At 39.2% G+C, this 24,523-nt stretch overlaps 1 protein-coding gene across 1 annotated transcript; it reads left to right on the forward strand.

Annotated features, from left to right (window-relative positions):
- The first annotated feature begins 12,843 nt into the window (after positions 1-12,843).
- LOC117298804 (galanin receptor type 2-like) lies at positions 12,844-15,074 on the forward strand. Its single transcript, XM_033782136.1, has one exon. The coding sequence runs from the start codon at positions 13,258-13,260 to the stop codon at positions 14,413-14,415; it is 1,158 nt and encodes a 385-aa protein (XP_033638027.1). The 5' UTR covers positions 12,844-13,257; the 3' UTR covers positions 14,416-15,074.
- Positions 15,075-24,523: the final 9,449 nt, after the last annotated feature.

Here is a 24,523-nt window from a genome sequence, read left to right on the forward strand (position 1 = left end):
TAAACAAACGTATAAACAGACAAACAAACATACGTGACAAGCAGACGGAGACCGGAGCTGGAAACGGAGCCTATCTTATAAGCTGAAGTCAAAAAAACAAAAATGAATTATTTCCACTCAATGAAAGACGTAATGACACGTTCAACATCCATTTACTGTCAGATGCAACTTTATTGAAGCCCAATTAACGTCAAAGAATCATGTCATACCCCGAAGTCAAGTTCCTTCAAAATTAAATGACCGACCCTATACAAACTGCTATGTTTCTGAGCACCGTCCCTATATGCCAGATTTTGTTGACTTTTTTGTGTGTTCTATCCTTCGATAACTGTATATTGAACTTTGTTCTTTGCCTAATCGCCCGTGCGTCTAGAACATCAATCATGAAGGGGTTGATTTTGATCAGAAACATTATACAAAATAACTCGTCACGACGGCAACGCAGTTTTAATAAATCCCCGTTGCATTGCTTGTGAAAGTTTTTTCGATTACATTTAATCGTGGTGATGTATTTTCAAACGGTTTCTAGGCAGGGGAAATATTAAACTATATGAGGGATCATGCTTGCAATGATGGAGGCTTGTCTATCTTGGGAGCGGGTTGTTGGTTAGATGCGTTTATATTTTTGCAGGTATATGTCTTAACACGTACTCGAGTTTCTTAATAAAGATCTTGTATGACTTGGCTTTCAAGCTGCACATCAATTCTTAATTTTGGAGGAAAAACGAACAAGCTCTCACATTTCAATGTTCGCTCTTCATGAAATGGAAATTTGCTTTGTTGAATACGCTCATAACGGTAACAATATTTGTAAAATAACAGAACGGGTACATGCCCTGGTTATCTCCATCATCATTATTTGATCATCCCGTCACTCATCCGAAACGAATCGGTTCGGCATGAGTTGCTAATACAGCAATTATATCTCACTCCCGTCTTTCAACACCGAAACCCATGCCCCAGCTGTAAAGCCTTGCTATGTATTAAAACGCGACCTTTTACAGATCAGATCGTAGTTATAAACATCAAATCAACAATATTATTCTTGTTTGTCACTTGCATGTTTGTTTTGCCATTTTTTTTTTTTTTTCTACAGCACTTTCCCTGAATGTTAAACCACTGTCTTTCTGGCTCTGATAAATTAAGAGCAAATATGATAAGTGGCAATAATAGTTGAAAATGAATCAATCAACTATGGTGCAACTGACTCGAGCTAGTTTTGACAGGTTTAGAATTCCTAGAATGGGGAAGTCTCGATTTTATCACTGTAACTGTAACACGAACTGTAGAAGTAGATTTGTTTTAATGTCTCTAAAGTAACGTAGTTTTTATTTTAGTAATTAGAGGGAATTTCTAACTGAGCTATTTGAATCTGAGAAATATTTCATGCCTGAAGCCTTTTGCAGGCGTCTGAAAGATGTGCAACAATGGTGTTTTTTATTTAATTCTTACAACTTGTTTACATATCTTTAATTTCATGCATAGTGTTGGGATACGGTACACCAAGTGAGAATACTTATATATAGTGTTTGACCATGACCAAACGTGTACAGGTGCCTTTAAATGGGTCGAGTTGAAAATAATACACTCACGAAAACAGCCCTTCTGTGAGCAGTTTAACAGGGAGTTCAAAACGATACAGTCACGAAATCACAGCCCGGTCGTGACGTCACACCGGTGAGTCAATGTTTTCTAAACTTGACCAGGAACATCTTGGGGCTTTTTACGTGGGAATATTTCCCAATAACATCGCTAGAATGTTTACCATTAATTAGTTTTGGCGCCTCGGAGAGGGCCCTCCAAAAGCAATGAAGTGCCTTGACGACTGCATCAGCGAGGGATAAACAAAATACAGGTTTGTGTGCCAAGACGTTATAATGTAATGTATTCGACTTGCGAGTATGTTTACAGTAGCAGCTGTCTGGAAAATTAGTTTTGAGTTTATTGCAATAGTTTGGATTTCAGGAGGTAAACCACGTCTCCGTTTTTCATTCGGTTGCACTGGAAAAACTGGCAACTGTCTTAAAATTGCCAACATGGGTGTTTTCACAGGCACCAAAAAAATAAAGAATCAAAGTTTACATCATTTACACTGTACCAATATGAAGAGTAAAACTCACACCAATAGCAGTGAAGTGCATGGACGACTGCATCAGCGAGGGGGATAGCAAAATACAGGTTTGTGTGCCAAGACGTTATAATGCAATGTACCCCACTTAGCGTTTATTTGAGGCATTAGTTTGGTTTTCAGCAGGTAATCAATTCTCGTTCGGTTACTCTGCAAGAACCGGGGTCTTCAAATGGTCACAATGGATGGTGCCATAATATAGATACCGAAAACAAAACACCGAAAAAACCTTTACAGGTCGTTGGTTCAAGTCCCGCTCTCGTCAACTTTTTTTTTTTAAACCTGAATTGATTGAAATCAACTCCGTCAATTTCCCGTGTTCAGAGTAATACTTAATGTGATGAAATGAAGTTAGAATGTAAATAAAACCACATTGTTTACCGGTATCGAAATATTCCGACACAGATGAGGTCCATCCATCCTCCCATGAACCCGCAAGAACAAAACCACAAACTTATTCAATTTGATCTCTTAATAACATCTCTGCTCATCTCTCTCACGTCGTCAAGACACTATTTTTTTATGAGATGTAAATAATATCCACTGAGCCCGTCGTTAAAATTTTGAAGTACCGTGTTTAGTTCCGAACGAGACGGATTTGACTCGGCCGATGTTTTTAAGGAGTCTCCGGTATCAATGTTCCTTGTTGAGTGGGAGTGAATACCGTTGTTTGCCCTCAAGTAAATCTGTCATCTTCTTCCTATTATTTCCCTTTCGGAACTATTTTTAAACTTGATGGTTTAATTCCGCAAATAAAAGTGGTTTCATCAGAAATGTATACGGTCAAAATAGGGCATTATGTATCCCCTTGTTCCCAAAGTGCCACCATGCGGTCCCGTTGAAAAATCAAAGTACTTGGTTGAACTATAAAAGCAAGGATCCTTGCTACACGTCTGAATCGGACACAGTTTTTCAAATGGGACGACATGTGATCCCCTGTAGGAAATTCAATGTACTGCGTCGAATTCGATACTGTACAATTCCCGTTGTTTCCAGTGTTGTCTTTGTATAGTGTTACTAAACTTTATAATATCTTGAATTTCGTGCATCTTATAGAAACATCTATCACTGGCAGGGAAATGAACCCAGAAAAGAACGGGTTCAAAACAAACATATTTAATGTCGGCCAGGACGGGCCTGCTCGTCAGACTCGAGTCATGATGGCTGTATCGCCGGGGTTGAGGTTCGAATCCAGATCATGAAACTTCTGTCATTGACACTAAGTTTGAATCCGCCTTTACCATTTTAGAGCCGAAGTCTTATCACTACACTAAATAGCTTGCCCGATAGCTTGCCCGATAGCTTGCCCGATAAAAGATAATATACTTCTTGTACACAGTGCTTGAATAAACAGTGCCTAATGTTGTACTGGTGAAACACAACTAATAAAGTAAAACTAAATCTAATAACCATATAGTAAAAATCTGACGCAAGCCAGAACCATTATAATAATGGTCAACCTAATTTCCGTTTGTTCTCAATTAGTTTTGTTGTTTTTGTGGTTGACAAACATCAAACCCGAAAAAGTTAATATTGATCTTTGGTATAGCAAACTAGATACTATACACAAGGTGTGATGTCATGATAAAAAAAAACCGCTAAAGCAATTATTAGCGGATTCGTAAAGATGGATTGCAAATGACGTCACTGACCGCCATCTTAATAGTAAGAACCATTTTTGAAAATGTGCATGCGCACGATTCTAAGCCAATGACTATCACAGTGAGTATCATTCGTGCACAATTCATCGATGATGGCGGCCAATGCAAGGGGTATAACATGAATCGTTTAGACAGTGCCAACTGAACGACTTCGCCTTTCACTGTTATGGCTATTGTTATGCAAGTCGCCATACACACAATGCCTGAAGGCCGCTTCAAGATGAGGGCTACTTGTTCCGGGGGGGGGGGGGGGGGGGCGTTGAAACAGGGTTACCCTTTGCAGTCCATGTAGGCTCGGAGACCATCGATCAGACTCCTGGCAGAAAGCACAACCTCCCCAACTTTTACGAAGCAATCATCATAGTTAAGTGTCTTGCTTACATTACGGACACAAGTTTCACGACCGGGACTCGAACTCACACTCTGTTGATAGAACACAAGAGCTTGGCCATGACACATCGACGATTTTGCGCTAGATTCCTTTTTAATCTGACTATGCTGCCTGTATTAAGCCAGCAACCTGTTATTGGCCCTATAACATTGTGTGTCTTTGCTGATATCGAGCTCCGTCTGATCGCCCATAAATCGTCAGCTATAATCTTCACACTTGGTATTTTCTTCCTGTGCTGTAACCTACATATTTATTGGTTTGACATGACGGTATTGAGACGTCGCAAACTTCTTTCCTAGAGAGTGGATAACATTCGTTTGCTGACAGGTAAATGGGTCATACAGAGACTCAATATGAAATAATGTTCACAGTCCCTAAAGCCCCTTGAGGACGAGGTTACAATATGCTTAGCAACCACTGACGCAGTCGTCAAGTTACATGTTTTTCCCGCCACTCTGGATTGTTCGCGCCATAATATGAAGTAATGCAGCACAATGTAGACATGCAAAGACCGCTTGAGGCACGAGGATTGTATCCTCGCCAAAATGAGAAGTCAAGTAACAGCTTGAAGCAGGAGTCATTGTTTAGAGGGGATGTCTGTGTAATGTTATAGAAGGTGACTTATCTTTAGCTCATGATGGATTCTCAGGGTATGGATCTGACTCAAAAGTATTTGAAACGGAGGTGTTGTTTCCCCAACGTTCTCATCATCGTTATTAAGTTCTCGTTGTTGGGATGAGATGATTTTACATGAGATGGCTTGTTAAGTTGCAAAGCCCTCAAATGTTTCCACAACCTAAAAACGGGTGTATTTTACTCGTTTCTTATTATAGGTCTAATGATCATCTTGTTTATAAGCCAATATTGTAAGACCATGTCGGACAATAGATAATAAGTTTAATATAAAAATCGGTCTTTTAAAACAGTGTCTCAGAGTTTGTCTCACCCCGTTTATTTCGTTCACTGTCACATTCTGGCAGAATTATTGCCACAGGCCAAAAAAAAAACCCAGAAGCGTAACGTGTTTTTCAGAATAACAAGAACCACTATTGCTTTACACGCAATTAACCATCAACCCAAACAACCCGTGTTTGGCTTTACTACGCTCAAATGGGCTTTAATCGTGTCCCAACCTCATCATTTTACCGTCTGCTCGAAAACCACAACTCCAAAGCAATTGGAGCAGACAGAACGTACGTAAAAACTCGGCTGCGAAAACACTCACCAGTTTGGGACGGCTTGCAATTATCACCCTTCATATTATTCAAGCAATTGTATACACCAAATAATGTTATTCTCTTAAAATGTTTTTTGGTTTAAAAATAAGAACGAGGGCGTCATTAAGTTTAATTTAATTTAATAAGATAGCGTAGTCTGCTATAGTACCCACACTTGGCTTTAACCGTGTTTCCAATTAAGTTTTATCATTTATATATTACTGTTTAGTCACAATACTTGTCAACTATTAATTTCACAGTTTTCAGTCGCCGTACAATAATATTCTGAAGATGGTAATTAATGATTGTACAAGAAGTTCATGTACGTGAGCTCACTGGGAAGATGTCTTCAATAGACTACCTCAATCATCAGAAGACGCGGTCAGGTTTAAAGGAATCAGGTACTTTTTCAAAATGTCCACAGATATACATTAAACTTAAAGGGTTTGAAGATAATGATAGTGGAAAGCTTCCCTTCAAATATTACAAACTAAGGTTGTGTAGTTTTTGAGAAATGAGTAAAGGAAGTCACAAAATAATGTTTGTCTCATGAGCCCAAAATTATTTTAGCATGTAAAATCCCCTTAACCAGTTATGATATTATACCAAAACCATAGGATAACTGGTTAATACGTTTTTACATGCTAAAACTGAGACGAAAATTATTACTTTTACTCATTTCTCAAAAACTACAGCACCTCAGTAAGTAAAATTTCAAGGGAAGCTTTCTATTATCATAATCTTCAAACTGTGTAAGTTTAATGTAAATCTGTGGACATTGTGTTTTTTGTTAGGAAAAAAGTACATATACCCTTTAAAGGCACTGTCGTCGATTTCACCAAACTCTTCCTAACTTAGGATTAATCTTAAGACTTAGTTACTCGTCCTAACTCGAGATAGGATTAATCCTAGCGTTTCGTGAAATCGGCTGCAGGACACCTTTGGTAATTACCAAAGACCAGTCTTCTCACTGTGTGTATCTCAACATGCATAAAATAACAAACCTGTAAAAATTTGAACTAAATTGTTGTCGTCCAAGTTGCGAGAGAATAATGGAAGGAAAAACACCCTTGTCGCACAAGTTATGTGCTTTCATTCAGAGTCTTGAACCTCGACTGAGGTCTCGAATTCAATTCAAATATTTTAATGAGAAAATACTTCTTTCTCAAAAACTACGTTACTTCAGAGAGAGCAGTTTCTCACAATGTTTTATACTATCAACAGCTCTCCATCGCTCGTTACCAAGTGACATTTTATCCTAAAACATATTCCGTTAATTACCAAACGTGCCCAGTGCCTTTCAGATTCATGCTCCTCGCTCCCACATGCTTCCTCGTCCCCGGGCCAATTTACATCCGAAGCTCCTTAAGGTCCCACGTCAAACAATTCGGAGGTAAACAACCTCTCATACAATCTTGACTTATTGGTTTTTCTTGGAGAAGGGGGTTTTCATCCCGAGGGAGGACTGTCGAGAATAAAAATAAAGGAAGAAATCGAAGTTAGGATTTAGGCACAGTTTGAGATCAGTTTGGTGACATATCTGGGATAAGCAAACCTTCTCGACAATCAATCAAACACGGAAATAGATTCAAAATCGCATCTCAAAGTTTGAAGGTTCAAACCATAGAATGGTTCAACAGAGTTTGTACACTGCAAAAACTGGGCTAAATTTAAACACCATGGGAGTTAAAATTTATGATTTATTTTAAACCAATTACATTGGTGTTATTTTAATACCCTTGTTCGGTATCTATATAGTGACAACACATGATGTCAATTTTTACACCCCAGTTTGTTCGGTATCTATATTGTGACAACACATGATGTCAATTTTTACACCCCAGTTTTTAAATTGTATTTACACATTGCAAAACTATACTCCAACTGCTCCAGGTTTTTTCTTCTACTATGCTCGAAAACGGCCACATTTGATGGACTAAATGTTTTTTAGGAAGTGTTTGTCGCCATTCCTGGAAGACCTTTGGAGTCATATCTTAGTATATTTTGTAGCCCAACTAGCCCAACAAAGTCCCTTTAACAAGTTTAATTTCGAACTGTCGTATAACGGCAACGGGTGCGTGCACTTTCCAGCAGCATAAGCCGTTATATTACCTTTCTTGTTTTTCTTAGTGCAGCGTTACGAGTCGTGGGATCAAACAGTTAGGTATCTTAAAGCCGTATTCCCTAACTATGCCAATTGGACATGAAATAAGCTGATTATATTCAACAGCAAATTGGCAGGCAACGCCATCATTACAAACGCGTATGCATCGATTGCCACCACCAGCCAAATACAAAAAGGTGTGACGTGTCCTCTTGTTTCCAAGGGACAAAACGCAAAACTGCTCCAATTTCTTCGCGATTGAGCGCAGAATTTACAAGTTAGATTTCAAACTTATACAACGGGTGCATGCACTTTCGATCAGTGGTATCTTTCTTTTGCAACGTACGAGTCATGCTGGGGGAAAACAGCTAAGTATTCTGAACCCGTATTCACTCACTTCAAAGGTTTTACACTGACGTCTCAGGCGGAATACTTTCTGCCAACTGGACATGAAGAAAAGCTGATTGTATTCATGCAAGCGTACAATAGCAAATGGTTTACCCGTATTCACTCACTTCAAAGGTTTTACACTGACGTCTCAGGCGGAATACTTTCTGCCAACTGGACATGAAGAAAAGCTGATTGTATTCATGCAAGCGTACAATAGGAAATGGTTTGCAAATGCGTTTATAAATCTTATAATATCTTATGAGTCTGACGTCATTTGAATAGGGTGCCCTCGCATGAGCTCATCGGCCAATTAGTGTGCGTTTTCCATTGGCTCATCATTGTTTTATTTCTAAGATGGCGACGTGGTTGCGTCGTGCATCAGGTTCATTGAAGACTGTGGCTTCTGGTATAGATGAATTGCACATGACGTCATTCACCATCTTTGATGTAAAACAATAGAAAAGAGCACACGTGTACGCGACTTTCTGCAAATGAAAGTCGGCTTTTCACGCGTGCACAACCCATTAAAGTCACCTGGAAGTGGTATTTTTTCAAAATAAAGCTTTTGCCACTAATATATGTGTTTTGATGAGTGGAATGTGAATAAACAGTTAACTAAGGTTTTAAAAAATCAGTTCTTATGTTATTTACAAATTTAAGAGTAGACCCCGACCCGAGAGGGCGCTGTTCGTGACGTCAATCGAGGCAGACTTTGCCTGTAATGCGTAGAGTAAACACAATTGCAAAGTACATGTACAGACCAAGTTGTGAGGTTTTTTTTCCTTTTTTCGGCAATGCCGACCAGGTGTATTGCTGCTGAATGCAGAAAAACACTTTTTGAAACGTACCAACTCACGACTTGGACGTACATGTACTTTGCACGTGTGTTTACTATACGCATTGCAGGCAAAGTCTGCCTCGATTGACGTCACAAAAGGGGTAGGCGGAGTCAGCCCCCAAACAACTTTATATATTTTTTAAACATATAAATCGTGACAAAAAATTACTAAAAAAATTCTTTATTGTTCGTAAGCACATACTATTATGTTTGAAGAAAAACAAATTATGTTTCCAGGTGACTTTAAAGATGGCGAGCAATACAAGGGTTGTGTTAGCTAAAGAGAGGTAAGGTTATTTTTTTCAGCATCAAAATCATCCTCGAGTAACGACCCATGTTTATATACAAGTTGCATAAATGCCCATAAGTCTATACAAGTTAAGAGAAGTTAGTATGGACTTCTTGTTTTTCAAAGTACAGCTATTTTCTTGGCAAAATCTTTCGGGCGTATGATTATGCAGTTGCTTACATTCACTCATGCCCCAGTTACGGAGAGTGGAATGGTTTCTCCGCTCACGTAAAACCCTTACTGGATTATGGATATAGAACAAGCTGCTTTTTGCACGGAGACTTATAGAATGCAATGCAAAGCCCACGGTGGTGGATTATTCAAACCTGCCTGCTCCTTTATACTGTCTTTGAGCTTGACAGTTTTAATGTTCGGAAGATAATGTTTGAACCTCTCTTTGCTTATGGTTTTACTGCATGTTAAGCATAGTTTCTCGAGAGTGACAACCGTAGATGATGTAAACAGACAACCAACCAATATTGCAACTACTCCCCCGCAATTACGGAAGGATGTCGCAAGCATTATATTGAGCAGTTTATATACTCACACAAGGTACAACTACATTTGTTACTTCAAAATGAGATATAACAACTTGTGTTTGTTTTTATTGATATTTTTAAAACAAATAAAACAAAATACCGTCGAGTTTGATTTTACACATCAGAGCTTTATTCCTATATTCCTGGCATTAACGCACGTTTGGGGAAAACGGAAAGGCAAGTGGTATTTTGATCATGAGACAAATATTCAGGGCCAAAAATCATTCAGTTGAGTATCGAGTACATGTCTTCGAATAAATACAGATTATTTTTCAGTCAAGTATTGATGGACTTCGAGCTCTAAGTATCATACACTGTAAAAATCGTTCTTATTATTATTATTGTACAATAGTCAAGCACCATCAACCTCGAGTATACTCTGCGGTGCTTGATACTAAAATAAAAAGCAATTCAAGTAATTGACACCAACACTGGTAACGACTCTTAGAATGTATTAATTAAAAAAACATAAAAACATCGGTGAATAATGCATGGTTTGCAGGTACAGAGTGCATTTAAAGGCCTTAGTTTTAATAACCATTCGATTGTTATAATCCTGCAGATTATAAAAAGGTGGTAGCAGATTTGAGTTATCGCCGAAAACCTGGATAGGTCATGTGCACGCTTGAAGAAAAATCCGTAATATGAACACGTTATTTGAAAAACATTTCTCAGATTGATTTTTTGTAAATCCTTTTTTTTTTTTTAACCACATTCATTCGAAGGGAATCGTTTCTCGAAGAGCATTACATTGCGAACGGCTCTACAATGCCTCTTATACCAAGTAAGTTTTTACGGTCAATTTTTCTTTTGGAGTAATCACTTTAGGTATACCTTCCCTTTCAAAATATTAAATTATAGGATGTCCAATATCTCACGATAGCTATATCTGTGGTCATATTTACCCTTAGTACGTGTCAATTTATTTATCGTGCATGGTCATATTAAAATGTTTATTTCTCGGACCATGCATGCAACAGACAATATTTACCTCTCACGTTAGCCTTATGGGTAAATTTGTGCTAGATTTATATCTGTGCATGATCTGTCACTCAGCATCTAACAGACTGCTCCCTAATTCTGCAGAAGACTAGAGGCATGGTTAGAAATCTATAAGATCTTTTGGAATTGCAACTGTCGTGATTTTGGCTTTAAGCAAAGAGTGAATCGCCAACCAAATGGCCATCCTCGGGGGCTTTTAGATTGTTTTCGTTAAGGGAAGATGTTTTTACTGAAGGGCCCGTTGGGCGATGAAAGGTACGCGCAGATTTGTTTTGTAGGTCAATATCCCGTTTGCAAATGAGTTTTGAAGTCAAATCATGTCACCAAGGGATTTGCCTTATTTGTTTTATAAAACTGAGCACTGGAATTGAAGTGGTATTGTTCCGGACTTATTGTGCTTTCAAGCCATTTCCCAACAGACGCGTTACACTAAAATTCGCAAACTGAACGAAGTGGTGTGGTTTTTCAGATGTAATAATTTGATTCATAATTGTATTTTTTCTTATCGCCATCTATGCTATATTTTTGGCAGTTTCGCTCACTTCGTCATAAAAGATGTAAATGAGTTATACCGAATCGGGTGTTAGAATGAAAAGGCTTCAATTTTGCATTCCCTCTTAACTGGTATTGTTTTATTCTATGGTATATGTAGTTGGATTCTACCAAAGGCAGAATGCTATAAACATATGCTATTTTATTATGTCACGTTAAGTTATCTCGCTCCTTGGTTCCTTTGTTTTAATGGCTGCACCTTGCAACACAGTGTGGCTGATTACATACAAGTACGTGTGTCGTTGATGTATATCTGTGCCGTTGAAAAACAGTACCGTGAATGCTGATCTGGCTAAAAATAGATTTGATCATTTTCGTTCAAAAAGACACAGCCTGGTAAGGAGCAATACGCATCCAAATGGCGCTGTCATTTATTAAAACGAATCCGAAATAAGTACACGCAGCGACAGCTAACCAAAGTCCCTTTCCTCTATTTTGTAAACATTTCCGTGGTCTGTTAATGTTTGAGGAAAACATCATTTTAATCATTACTTACAGGTAGACATGGAGTGACATAGAATGATTGCCGTTGAAATGACGAATAAGGAGGCTTGTGTGATGTTGACCCGCGATAATAATTAAATGAGAGGCCATTCTATTGGTCAGGCCGTGACAAGCAAAACATGTGTAACTAAGGCGACCGTGCAAATTCAGTTTGTTATTGACACAAGCACATTAGGTTGCATGTGAGATTAATGTGCATCATAATAAATTTAGCAGACAAAAATTTGAATATACACATTCTTAAAACATTATTGAGTTATCTTTCATAGGCAATGGATTGAGGCAGGAGAAAATACCTGACGGACATAAAAACATACCACACAAAAACAAGCCAGAAGCATACAAAGACCATGGATGAAAAATAGAACAAGTGGAGACAGCAAATTTAATCAAACCATCAAGTAAAATGCGGGGGGGAACTTTGAGTACCATTTGGAAGAGACTTTGTCATTAATTTTATTTTAATACTACATATTTATGCGGACTGGAAAACATCATGCAAGACCATTATAAAATAGACAACATTGAGACAGCAAACCAATTAATTCATCAACAAAATGAGAGAAGGGACATTTTCAGTTCCATTTGAATGGAGATTTCGTCTTTTCTTCTAAAACAGCATATTTCTGCTAACTGAAAAAAACTTACGCCTTTATGCCTACATTATTATCGGAAAATATCCATGTACTGCAAAATGTGCTTTATCAGCTTAAGACCATCACGTAGACCTGTTTGACTCAGACTGTCTATATGCTTATTTCTGTCACAGAATGACAACCCATGTCAAATCACTGCAGTTAAAAAATGCGTGGGCATGATGTGTATTTGAATAATTACCACTTCCTTGTCATTTACCTAGCCATTGAGCACTTACATATCCCCAAAGTTAGACTTGACTCAAGTCCCATTCCCGTGCCATCGACAGAAAACTATTGTTTTGTGATGCTCTCTGCATTTCCCAACCTGCTTTCTCGTTGGCGCAATATGCAAAATGGATCTCTCACACGAACGGAACTTGAATCAAGACTACCCCCAAAGTGTGGACTAGGTTCATGTATTGTTGCTACGCAATGGCACTGAGCTTTGTACTGCGTTGCGATTGGTCACTGCATTAGGGCAGAATGCGCCAATCAGAGAGTGCGATATCAAGCCATCCATCTCTCATGGGGAGTATTACATGCACGGTGTCTTGTATAGTTTCATTAAAGGACTAGAACATAATCCGCACAAGCTCGATCACTCCGTCCATACGTAGCAATCTTAAACCAATTTTGTCCGCGTAAAGTTTCACATCTTTCTTTCTCACACGTACACCAAAGGGTGAGCTATGTTTTATTGTGTGACTCTACTTTCAACTTGAGCAGTGACATCGACAGTTTCGCACCCTATACCATGGAGTGACAAGAAATAATACAAACATGGGTCAAGACGTCTTCGGCAAGTGAGTTTTATCAGAAATTGTGGCAATAATTATAGTTGCTATATCATGATCAATTTGTTTGTGGCTGGACATTTTTAACTGATTGCTCTAACATGCTGCGGTGAGCTAACGTGAAAATTTTCAGAGTGGCGGTCTTTGGCAGTGTTTTCTAACACTTTCTTAGGAACAGAATCGTCGCACAGTCGACTTTTGTGTGAGAAAATGGAGCCCAACATCACCACTTTGAGTTTTTCGAACACTTCGCTCGCTACCATGACCCCAAGTGTGGAATTGTTCAAACAAGGTGAGATCCTGCTACCAATTATTCGTGGTACCTTTGGTGGGATCGGAATAATTGGTAACCTGTTAGTTTGCATCGTGGTGGCGCGCCTGTGGAGCACCAATAAACGCAACACGACCAATACCCTGATCGCAAATCAAGCTCTGATTGACTTATGTGCTTCGATCCTCCTTGTGGGCCTGACCATTACGGAACTCGCTGAAGTATCTCCTCCTGAAAACTACTTCTTCGGGCAGATTTTCTGTAAGTTCTGGTCTTCAAGATTCTGTCTATTCGCAGCGTTTGCGGCGTCCACGTTCAACCTGACTGAGATATCAATGGAACGCTATCTAGCCGTCATTCATCCTATTTATTACTCCATGAAATTCGCAAACACAACCATCGCTAAAATATTGCCAATGATACCATGGCTACTTGGACCTTTGATGCAGTTCGTCGTTGCGATGTTGAGATACGATTTCATTCCGGAAACCACGCCGAAATCTTGCACATATGAGTCCAAACGCTACACCGATGCAATGGAGAAGATCTTTGGCATCATGGTTTTCCTTTGGGACTACTGCATCCCAGTGTCCATCATGACGTTCGCCTTCGTCAAAATAGTCATCAAATTCAAGCAGCAGAATTTGAAAGTTGCTTTGAGGCAGCCACTCCGCCCGCCCCAAGGGTCAACTGTCCCAACGATCTCCACTATGAAAGCTCATCACAACTCGGTCACCGAAGTCGACCCACAAATCATGAATGCTGAAAACTCCTTAGCAGCGGCCGAAATAAACGAGCCGAGTTCCAGCAATCAGCCAGCGCGCACCCAAGGCCAAAAATCGTCCAGCAACATCCAACGCAAAAATGTGACCAAAACACTATTTATTGTGTATGTCGTTTACGTCATTTGCTGGTCGCCCGACCAATGGGCGTTTCTTCAGTACAACCTTGGAGGGGAGCTTGATTTTGGGAGTACCTTCACTAACTTTGCCATTCTCATTGCTCAGTTGAACTCCTGTGTTAATCCGTTTATCTACGGTCTCCAATACAGACAGTACAGACAGGGTTTAATCAAACTGTTTAAGTGTCAACGATAACTTAACACGGAGAAAGTTCCACAACGACTCTTGAACTATGGAATTTGAGGCATTGTATGGTGAGATATCAATAAACACCTCTTGAACTACAACATTGATTCGAGGTATAAGGGGCCATCCCGTCTTGATTTAGGTTTAACAAACTGTTATATTTAAGAGATGTTTAATTTGTATCAGGGACAACACATTTTAATTGTGGTGTTAACCTAGGTTAAACCGATGTGTGTTAGCACTGAATACCCAGTACTTTCCCGAGTTCTGCGAAAACAACCACCTGCATATTCCTCGGGTGGGATTCGAACTCACGACCTTTGCGATTCTAGAGCAGTGTAATGCCAACTAGACCACCGAGATTGCCCGGTAGCTAGAGGTGTAAAAGGGTAAAACCAAATTAATATATGTTATTTTAGGGGAGTAATGATGTAATTTCTTTGTTTTTTATCCTTACACCGATGTGTATTAAGTATTGCAAACTACTTTTCCCGGGTCCTATGAAAAAATCAACAGGCAAATCACTCGAGTGGGTTCGAACCCACGACCTTTGCATTGCTCTAGAGCAAATGTAGGACAACAAACCACCGCTGGCTAGAGGCAGTCTGAATTCTATGCTGCTTACAAATATCGGTTTAGATTTAATACTATGTTGTTTTAACCCATTCACCAATGTTTATTAAAGGGAGGGACACGTTTGGTAATTACTCAAAACAAATTTTAACTTGGTATACTGACTTGGTAACGAGCATTGGAGAGCTGTTGATAGTATAAAACATTGTGGAAAACGACTCCCTCTGAAGTAACGTAGTTTTTTAGAAAGAGGTTATTTCTCACTAAAACATTAAAGACTTCTAGCCAGAAGTCTTTTAGTGCTATCTGAAAGCACACAAATTCGCCCAACCAGGGTGTTTTTTCTTTCATTATTATATTGCAACTTCGATTACCAGTTGCGCTCAAATTTCCACAGTCTTGTTGTTTTATGCATATGTTGAGATACACCAAGTGAGAACACTGGTCTTTGACAATTACCAATAGTGTCCAGTCTCTTTAAGCACTTTATATTATTCAGTATATATTTTCCCAAGTTCTGTGATCAAAGTCGTTCTGTTCGAACCCACAACCTTGGCATTGCTGCATAGAGCAGTTGTCTTACCGCTTTATCCCACCGAACAACCAATTGGCTATATAGAAGAGTTTGCGGTAACACCATGTAATAATCTCTAAAGAAGACGATCTCCAGAAGAAGATCAGAGCATACTGATCGAAACGTCGAGTTAAACCAACGGTTCTTTTCAGAACCACCCCAACTCATTTAGAGATTATTACAGGTGTTACCGCAAACTCTTCTATATCTTATCTCCACCATGCAAAGTTTGAAATCCTACCAGTTGGCATAGAGACAGCTCGAATCCTTCTGCTAACAAATTATATTGAATTATTACTTTATTTTACCCTTACACCGATGTATAGTCTCCCTTGTTCATCTATTTTGATTTAGATTATGCATACAAAGAATATCAAAAAGGTTAGATAAGCGCATAGGGACCTCACGGTGATATGCGCTATATAAGAATGGTTTTATTATTATATGATTATTATTATATTAAAAGTCATGCAACCGTATAGGCAAAGACAAATTGTACGGAGCTATAAACAGTTAAATATATTCGGTGGCCGTACCATAGCACCCATAAAGCCCATCATTCTATACTCGAATCATGAATGGCTTGTGTCAATATTGTACGTACAGTGTAGACTTGATTCAACTCTAGTTCTCGTGCGAGACGTCCCTATATCCGCCGTCAAAATGTAGCTATTTTTTGGGAATGCAGAGCATCACAAACACAAAAGTTTTCTTGCAATGGCACGGGATTATGACTCGAGTCAAGGCTAGATCTTTTAGCTTTTTTGAGGTATGGCGGACGTGACAGGAGTGTACTGCTTGGTTTAGGTGTATACTCACAAATTAATTTACCCAAACCTTATAGTGTTGTAGTATTGTGTCCGCCATATCTCAAAATGGCTTATTGGGCAAGCCTTTCCCGGGTGTGATGCAGGTTTGCTTGCGTGCTTGCTTCGCTGCCTCGTTCCGAAAGTTCAACTCATTAAGCAATCTGTCACTATGAACGTAAACGTGCATTTTATAAGTGATTTTTAACAGCAGAGTAGATTTAATAAAAAAATCATGTCTATAATGGTTTGCAAATTTTGTCTCTATTATAATAAGAGATTTGTTGGCATTATTGATGTGTGTTTATTTTGCGAGGCAAATTACAGGCCTAACTTTTTATTGTTTCAATATGACTAATGAAATACGAGGCTTTATGGATTTCAAGAGGGGAACATTTTGAGTTATCTCATTTTATGTAATATCTAACTCTAGCAGTATACATTCTAAATGTGAGGGATTAAACAAAAGTGAATCCAAAGGATTGTAATTATAGGGACCAATCCATGTAATGATTTAAAAAATTAATCCCAAGCACTTAAAATGCAAATCTAAGTGATTTATTGTTAAATCTTAAAATTATATATTGGTCCCTGATTACAAACCTTTGGATTGGGGAGGGCTGGGACATCTTGCGACATGAAGCCATTTTCGCATGCAATTATCAGGGGCGGGTACAACCATGGAGGAAGGAAGAGCTTCCTTCCTCCATGGTACAACCATCGCGTACGATGCTGAAAGCTTTGATGACAAGTAACATTTGTGCAGAAGCCAACACAGCTTTTAAGTAACAATGGATTTGAAACAAATTGGATGATAGGCCGAAATTCTTTGTGTAGATTTCGTCTTCGAGAGAGCGAGGCCGTTTGTACAAAAAGCACTTTCGTTGATTAGAAAAAAATGAAATTCTATTATTCAGGACATGTCCAACGTGCATCTCCAAAAGTAGGCCTGTTTATTATAACACGAATTGAAGCAAACTTAGTTTCTACTGAATTCGACCAACAAGAGACGGTAAATGGCAAACGTAGATGAATAAAATCATAAAACCGCATCAGAATAACAATATTTAATACTTTATTTTCTAAATTTTGATCGTAATATTTTTGCCTCAGACATTTCCGAACAACTATATTATTACAACTTTCAAATGACTATGTGTAAAATAAAATTTTAGTCACATGTTAAGAAATGCAGTTTAGTTATTATTATAAGCGTATCAAATATGCATACAAATAAGTAAATTTAAATTGATTTGTTCCAAAAAGATATTGAGTACCACATAAGGTGTACAAAAGCAGAGCATGTTTAAAGGCAGTGCACACTATTGGTAATTGTCAAAGACTAGTCTTCACAGTTGGTGTATCTCAACATAAGCATAAAATAACAAACCTGTGAAAATTTGAGGTCAATCGGTCATCGAACTTGCGAGATAATAATGAAAGAAAAAAACACCGTTGTCACACGAAGTTCTGTGCGTTTAGATGGTTGATTTCGTGACCTCAAGTGCTAAACTTGAGGTCTCGAAATAAAAATCGTGGAAAAATACTTCTTTCTCGAAAACTATGGCACTTCAGAGGGAGCCGTTTCTCACAATGTTTGATACCATCAACCCCTCCCCATTACTCGTCACCAAGAAAGGTTTTATCCCAATAATTATTTTGAGTAACTACCAATAGTTTCCACTGCCTTTAACGTTTAGTCTTTTCACGCTGGTGTCAAGTCCGAAATAAAATCACAGACAACATTGTTCTCAACTACATTTAAAAAGCAAATGCGCACTTTGCTAGAATTTAACGCATTAAGGCACTGTACACTATTGGTAAAACTCAAAATAATAGTTACTATAAAAACGTACTTGGTCACGAGCAGCAGTGGAGAGCTGTTGATATAATATAAAACATTGTGAGAAACGGCTCCCTCTGAAGTAACTTAACTTTCTCACTAAAATATTTGAATTGAATTCGAGGTCTCAAATTCAAGGCATCTGAAGGTAAACAACTTCTGCGACAAGGGGCCGGTGTTTTTTCTTCCATCATTCTATGTTGGGACCAAGTGAGAAGACTGGTCTTTGACAATTACCAAAAGGTGACCAGCCGTCGATTTCACCAAACTCTTCATAACTTAGGATTAATCATAGGACTATAGGACAGGTTCAGTTCCGTATCCAAATACGTAGGACGCATTGAACTTATCCCAAGTTAGGACGGGTTACTCGTCCTAACTCGAGATAAGATTGATCCTATAGCGTTTCGTGAAATTGACTGCTGTGCATTTAAAGGGCCTTGTCACAAGTGACAAGTTTTACAGGCAACTTATGGGCCTGCAGTGGTATATGGAATAACTTTGGTGACACACGAGTAACTTTGCAAACAGTGTATTATGATCCCAATAAAAACATGGGACCTTTTGTTTGCTTACAGTGATTTAAAACACGATGAAAAACGAAAATCAGGCTATGCAATTAAAACTGCATTAGGCCTATTGAATGACGAGTTCTGGAAATATTGTCGGAAACTGTTGAGGCGGACGTGTTGAATAGATCCCATCACAAAAAGGTTTTTGATTGCTTAATACAATAATGAGGCCGTAAGTTCACTGTGAGTCAGAGTGATGATGGATTAGATTCTGTAAAATTGAAATGTGCAAATACTGTTTCGGGGGATTCGATGAAAGGATCTCTCTCACATTGTTATGAGCCGTGATAAATAGCGAATTATAGCTTGACAACATCACTTATAATGTGACGGATACCGATTGCTTGTTTTTCAGTCAGCCGTTTAATGCAAACATTATTGAGTGGGTTTGCTATTGAAGTAGTTCTACTGAATGTCATCATAAAGACATTTGACACGTGCTCGGGGTGACGAGAGTGGTTTGGAAACAATCGCTTGTGGCAACAATCTGTCAGTTATACTCACTTGTTCTCTCTTAGTCTACATGGCGAGAAAATCCATCTTTTAACACTTATATGACATTTCCATGGAAACATAAGTTTTCACCTTTTGAACGGGCAATTAGTGACGGCGATAGGTTGAAATTGTTTGAAAACAATTCTGTTTTTTTTTTAACTTTCGGTTTTTGGAACTGTTCGACTGTTTTAATCGTATATTACCATTTCCTTTTACAACAGGCAGCACTAGTTTGCTTTACTAAGCCGGGGTCATTGCATTGTCTCTAGTACATGGATAGTGAAAAAAAAAACAGCGAAATTATACTTTTATTTGTACCTTAATTGGCATCAGACTAATAAAAAACAAAACAGGTTTTAACAATAGTTTGCATACGACATGTTGACCATCGATACATCACCTACAGACGTTGTGTATGTGGGTGTGGGGGAAATTGCCAATGAGACTATTAAAACATCATTGAGCATGTTTGACGAGCAAAACTTGAGAACATTGAGCCATAAAAAAGGTATACAAAGACGTGCATCTCTTCCTCTTTAGAAACTAAAACCGGTGTCGCATGCAATTCTGTCCTCTATGCAACACTATCCGGAGGACATTATTGCATATGCAATAATGTTCGCCGGACGGTTTTGCATATGCAATCGTGTCCGCCCGGACGCTGCTGCATAAAGCAATTGTGTCCGCCCGGACACATTTGCATATGCAGTTGTGTCCGCCCCGTGCAAAACCGTCCTTGCAGTAAATTAAACGCCCTTGGTCGACGGAACATGTTCACCATATAACATGGGAAATGCTCATTCGCTGCCATCATAAAAACAAAATACGTGAATATTCATGCTGCATGCAGTGCATGCACGCTCGCTTACGCGCACACATACAGTTATGTACATGTCCACCGGACGGTTTTTGCATAGCCCCGGAAACGATTGCATATGTATGCAAAAGTGTCCGGAGCGGACAGTATTGCATGGCGGATACAATTGCATCTGACACCGGAATTTTAAGTGAATCAACATGGGCAGTATCGATACCCAAGAAGCCAAAAGTTACATAATCTGAAAAAGTGTTACTAACTGAATTTCAACCTCAAGCATTCAACAGTTTGGGGACTTGAAAAATAAACTGTGCGACGAGCATTGACTCATTTTCGGTGAGCCCATTACATCAATTTTAAAATGGGATTGATAATTTTTAATTTTCGCAGTGAAAACCAATCAACACATATAATGAGAGCAGTTTGTTGAGGCAAAAATGTGATTTATGTTTTGTCATCTTCGTGATGAAAACGGTTACCAATGATTATCAACAAATTAAAGCATGCTAATCATCCACAGTAAATTTATTCACTTTTTCGTAAAATGCAGTGAACACGATAATCACAATCACCGATCTCGCCAGTTGTTTTAATTTGCCCGTCACGATGAAGCAGGCTGGCGGCAAAAAGACAAGTAGCTATTGCTATCTTCGAGACTAATTTATCACTCACGAGCGCTCTACAGGACGACTCGGAAAAGAGCAGCATCTTTTCTTGTCTGACAATATTCAGTAAATACGGCAAGATATTTATCATCAGATGTCATCTGGAGACCAAGGGTGTATTTTGGCGCGGCGTCTATGAACCGACAGACTACTGAACTCTGACATCACACTTTACCTCGGCAAAGATGAGTCCGGGTTTATACGGCATTGGGAAGGTATCTTCCTTTTGGTAGGTTTTGCATAAAGCCTCAAATCGTATGAGCATTCTGAGAGAGAAAAATGAAAGGGCCGGGGCAGGACGATGGATGAAGTTATAAATTCCTCGTAACAGATTTAATTTACGATTTGGAAATAACACATAAGCATAAATCCCGTTGGGGTCGGCAACATAATTTATGAGAAAAAGTCATTATCTTTTTGTGATCTTTCTTCGTTTAATTAAATTTACTTGAATGTATCTTTTCCCATTCAAATGATACGTGCCTCTACATTATTTGTTTGCACAATATTGCAGTACAGCATTATGTTCACAGCAAAGGGGATGAAACCACGTGACAGTGTGGCAGCTTTCTGAGTGACGTCACCAGGGGTGCGTTTTGGCAGTCGTAACCAATTACTGTTTCGGTTGAGTCAGCATATGGAAATAATCACAGGCCGAAACGGTTATTGGTTTAATACGCCCAAAACGCACCCAATCCGCCTGGAGTGACAAAACAAAACTCATAGGCTTATTTCTGACGTCAGGGTGTCACATTGGTTCGCAAACAGCACATAGAAACCTAGCCAGTGATCTAAAGAGAAATCAAGTTTGGGCCAACAGAGAACGCACGATATAATACCCCGCTTCATTACTCGAGTTCCGTTTCCATCGCAGGTTCAATCAACCAGCAGACGTTCAAATATTGCCTCAGTTATGGTTGATTTAGAGGGAAGTGCGCATAGTATTTACCCTTCGTGGTGTCGACACCTCCAATTTAAAACCTAAGCACGTATACGTGTTTGCACCGCATGATCTACACCACTGTGTGCCAACAGAAACTCAGTGTTCTGATGTTAATAACGATGCCAATAATGCCCTCATTGGGGTGACTTTTTTGTCGCTAGACTTAACTCAAATTTGGGAAGCAGACGTAATTTTTCAGGGAAAAGTGCTATACAGGGGGCAATACGTTTGCAAACACTTCGCCGTGAGACCGTATAAGGCATGAACACCACATCCCCCAGCGTCATCGCAAACTTCAGCAGTAACCACCGGGGGAAAGGAATCATGTCTGACACATAGGAAGCCAAACCATGCACATTGGGCCGGTGTCAGATGCAATTGTGTCCGCCATGCAATACTGTCCGCTCCGGAAACTTTTGCATATATGCAATCGTGTCTGGGGTTATGCAAGAACCGTCCGGTGGACATTTACATGACCGTACATGTATGTGCGTGCGTAAGCGAGCGTACATTGCAGTTGTGTCCGACCCGTGCAAAACTGTCCTTGCAGTAAATTAAACGCCCTTGATCGACGGAACACGTTGCCATTTTTTACAAGCTATGTGCATGTCATGAATGACATTGGAAATGTTCGGCCGTTGGGTATTCGCTGCAATCATAAAATACGTGAATATTCATGCTGCATATTTACGTAGGTTCAGTGCATGCACGCTCGCTTACGCGCGCACATACATGTACATGTACAGTCGATGCCTAAAATGTGCAAAAGTGTCCGGAGCGGACAGTATTGCATGGCGGACACAATTGCATCTGACACCGGCATAAAGTCATATCCCACCCCCTCCATGCCTGTGCATCTTCTGAAATATTACATGGTGTTTATAACAACACCAGGGTGAATCGTGTAATAACGCAAAATGTCTACTCTCTGCATTGTGTTGGCAAACTTTGATTGTCCCCATTCAGATCGTCATCATCGGGGAAACAAACAGTTTACACCAGAAGGCGGTTACAGAACGAAACGTCAAGCAGAAAACCCGCTCTCTGGCTGAGAGCCTCCACTCTCACCGCTAATCTTACTTACTTAGTACAGTTCACACCAACGAAGAAATATTTCATTTATCAGAAATACAAGTGATTTTTGTATCATTCATAACCGTTTGAAGCAAACAAACGGTTTTGCATTTTAAAATTAAAAGTGATTGTAATAGTCTGTGCTAATTATTGGCTCAATGGTGTTTTTAATTTTATACCTACTTTACTCAACAGTGTTGGATGTTTTTTGTGAAGTACCATGAAAGCTTATCATTTTTGAATCAAAAACTTTAGATTCGAGAATGTCATAGCTCTATTAAATGTGAATCTAAATTTGGGGTCAGTTGGTGCTCTACGTGTTAATTAGCTAAACTTTTGTCATCTTCGTCTGATGAATACCATTATCATGTACAATTGCTAATACTGGTGAACTCATTTTAACCTATTCACATGGGCAATATTGACTACTGTTTATGTTTTCAGAATCCCACGGCAACTTAAGTACAATCCCCCTCCACGAGCTTTACCTCCCTTGTGTAAACACGCATAGACTTTAGCCCCATCAACCATCCCTTGTATAAATGAAGGCGGTATCTGGCAATCACAAACACAAAATATTTTTTTTGTTATTTTACACTGGGAGCTAATTTTTGTTTTTCGGAGCGTCTCATTAATTTTCTAGCGATTCATCTTAATATTATCTCCCAGCCATACTGCTGTCTTCGCAATTGATTAATTCCAAGCGAGCAGGCCCAAGTTAAAGTAGTACTATACTGTATAAATAAAATGAAGCCTGCAACGCTAAAATGCTTTCTTATTATAGGCACCTCCGAAGTAATAGGTGTGTATTGGGCCCTACCCTTTACTCATTTGATTGATTATGGAAACAATTTGGCTAACTAAATTGTGTTAAAACGCGTACAACTAGACCGTAGCCTATTTTAGTCAAAGCTACGCTAAACTGTTGAGTGCTAAAACGAGGTCCTACATTTCAACGTTCGGTAGCACACTAGCCGTATCCGGAGCCGTCAAGTCAGACACAGGCCCGCCGGGGTGTGGCCCGGACCTTTATTTTGAACAATGACAAGCGCCCTCTTGTGGTGCGGCCTTTTAATTTCAATGTATCCCAAAGGTGGTGGTACGATCAATCTTCATTATATAGGCACAGGGGGGACGGGCGCTTATGCAAATCTGGTGTTCTTGATTAATGATTTGATTATTTTTGTCCTGGGGGTCTTCACGGTATGGAATACAAGGTCAAAGGTTGACAAGGTGTAATCTTTTGAACCGGTATATCTGTCATTGGTACAATCCCTTTTTCAAAGGTGAGACTTGAAGTAAAATGTGCGACTTTTTTAAATTAGGGCCTACTTTTATTAGTATTTACTAAACAGATATTATGCTGCCTACCATTTCACTACACCATTTTAATACCTGCATGAAACAAATTTTTGATGGGCAGTTACTATAATAGAGAAAAGACTCGAACTTATCTCGACATGTCCTCTATGCAATACTATCCGGAGGACATTATTGCATATGCAATAATATCGCAAACCAAATATACATATGCAATAATGTTCGCCGGACGGTTTTGCATATGCAATCGTGTCCGCCAGGACGCTACTGCATAAGGCAATTGTGTATGCAGTTGTGTCCGCCCCCGGAAACCCGCCCGTGCAGTAAATAAAACGCCCCTAGTCGACGGAACACGTTTGCCACTTTTTTGTACAAGATGTCATTCATGACATGCATGCATGTCATGAATGACATGGGAAATGTTCGGCCGTTGGA

This window comes from Asterias rubens, chromosome 13 (assembly GCF_902459465.1).
Source record: "Asterias rubens chromosome 13, eAstRub1.3, whole genome shotgun sequence".
NCBI lineage: Eukaryota > Metazoa > Echinodermata > Asteroidea > Forcipulatida > Asteriidae > Asterias > Asterias rubens.

Bases quoted from the DNA above. Each gene is read 5' to 3' on its own strand.
- LOC117298804 (XM_033782136.1), top strand. From the start codon at position 13,258: ATGGAGCCCAACATCACCACTTTGAGTTTTTCGAACACTTCGCTCGCT.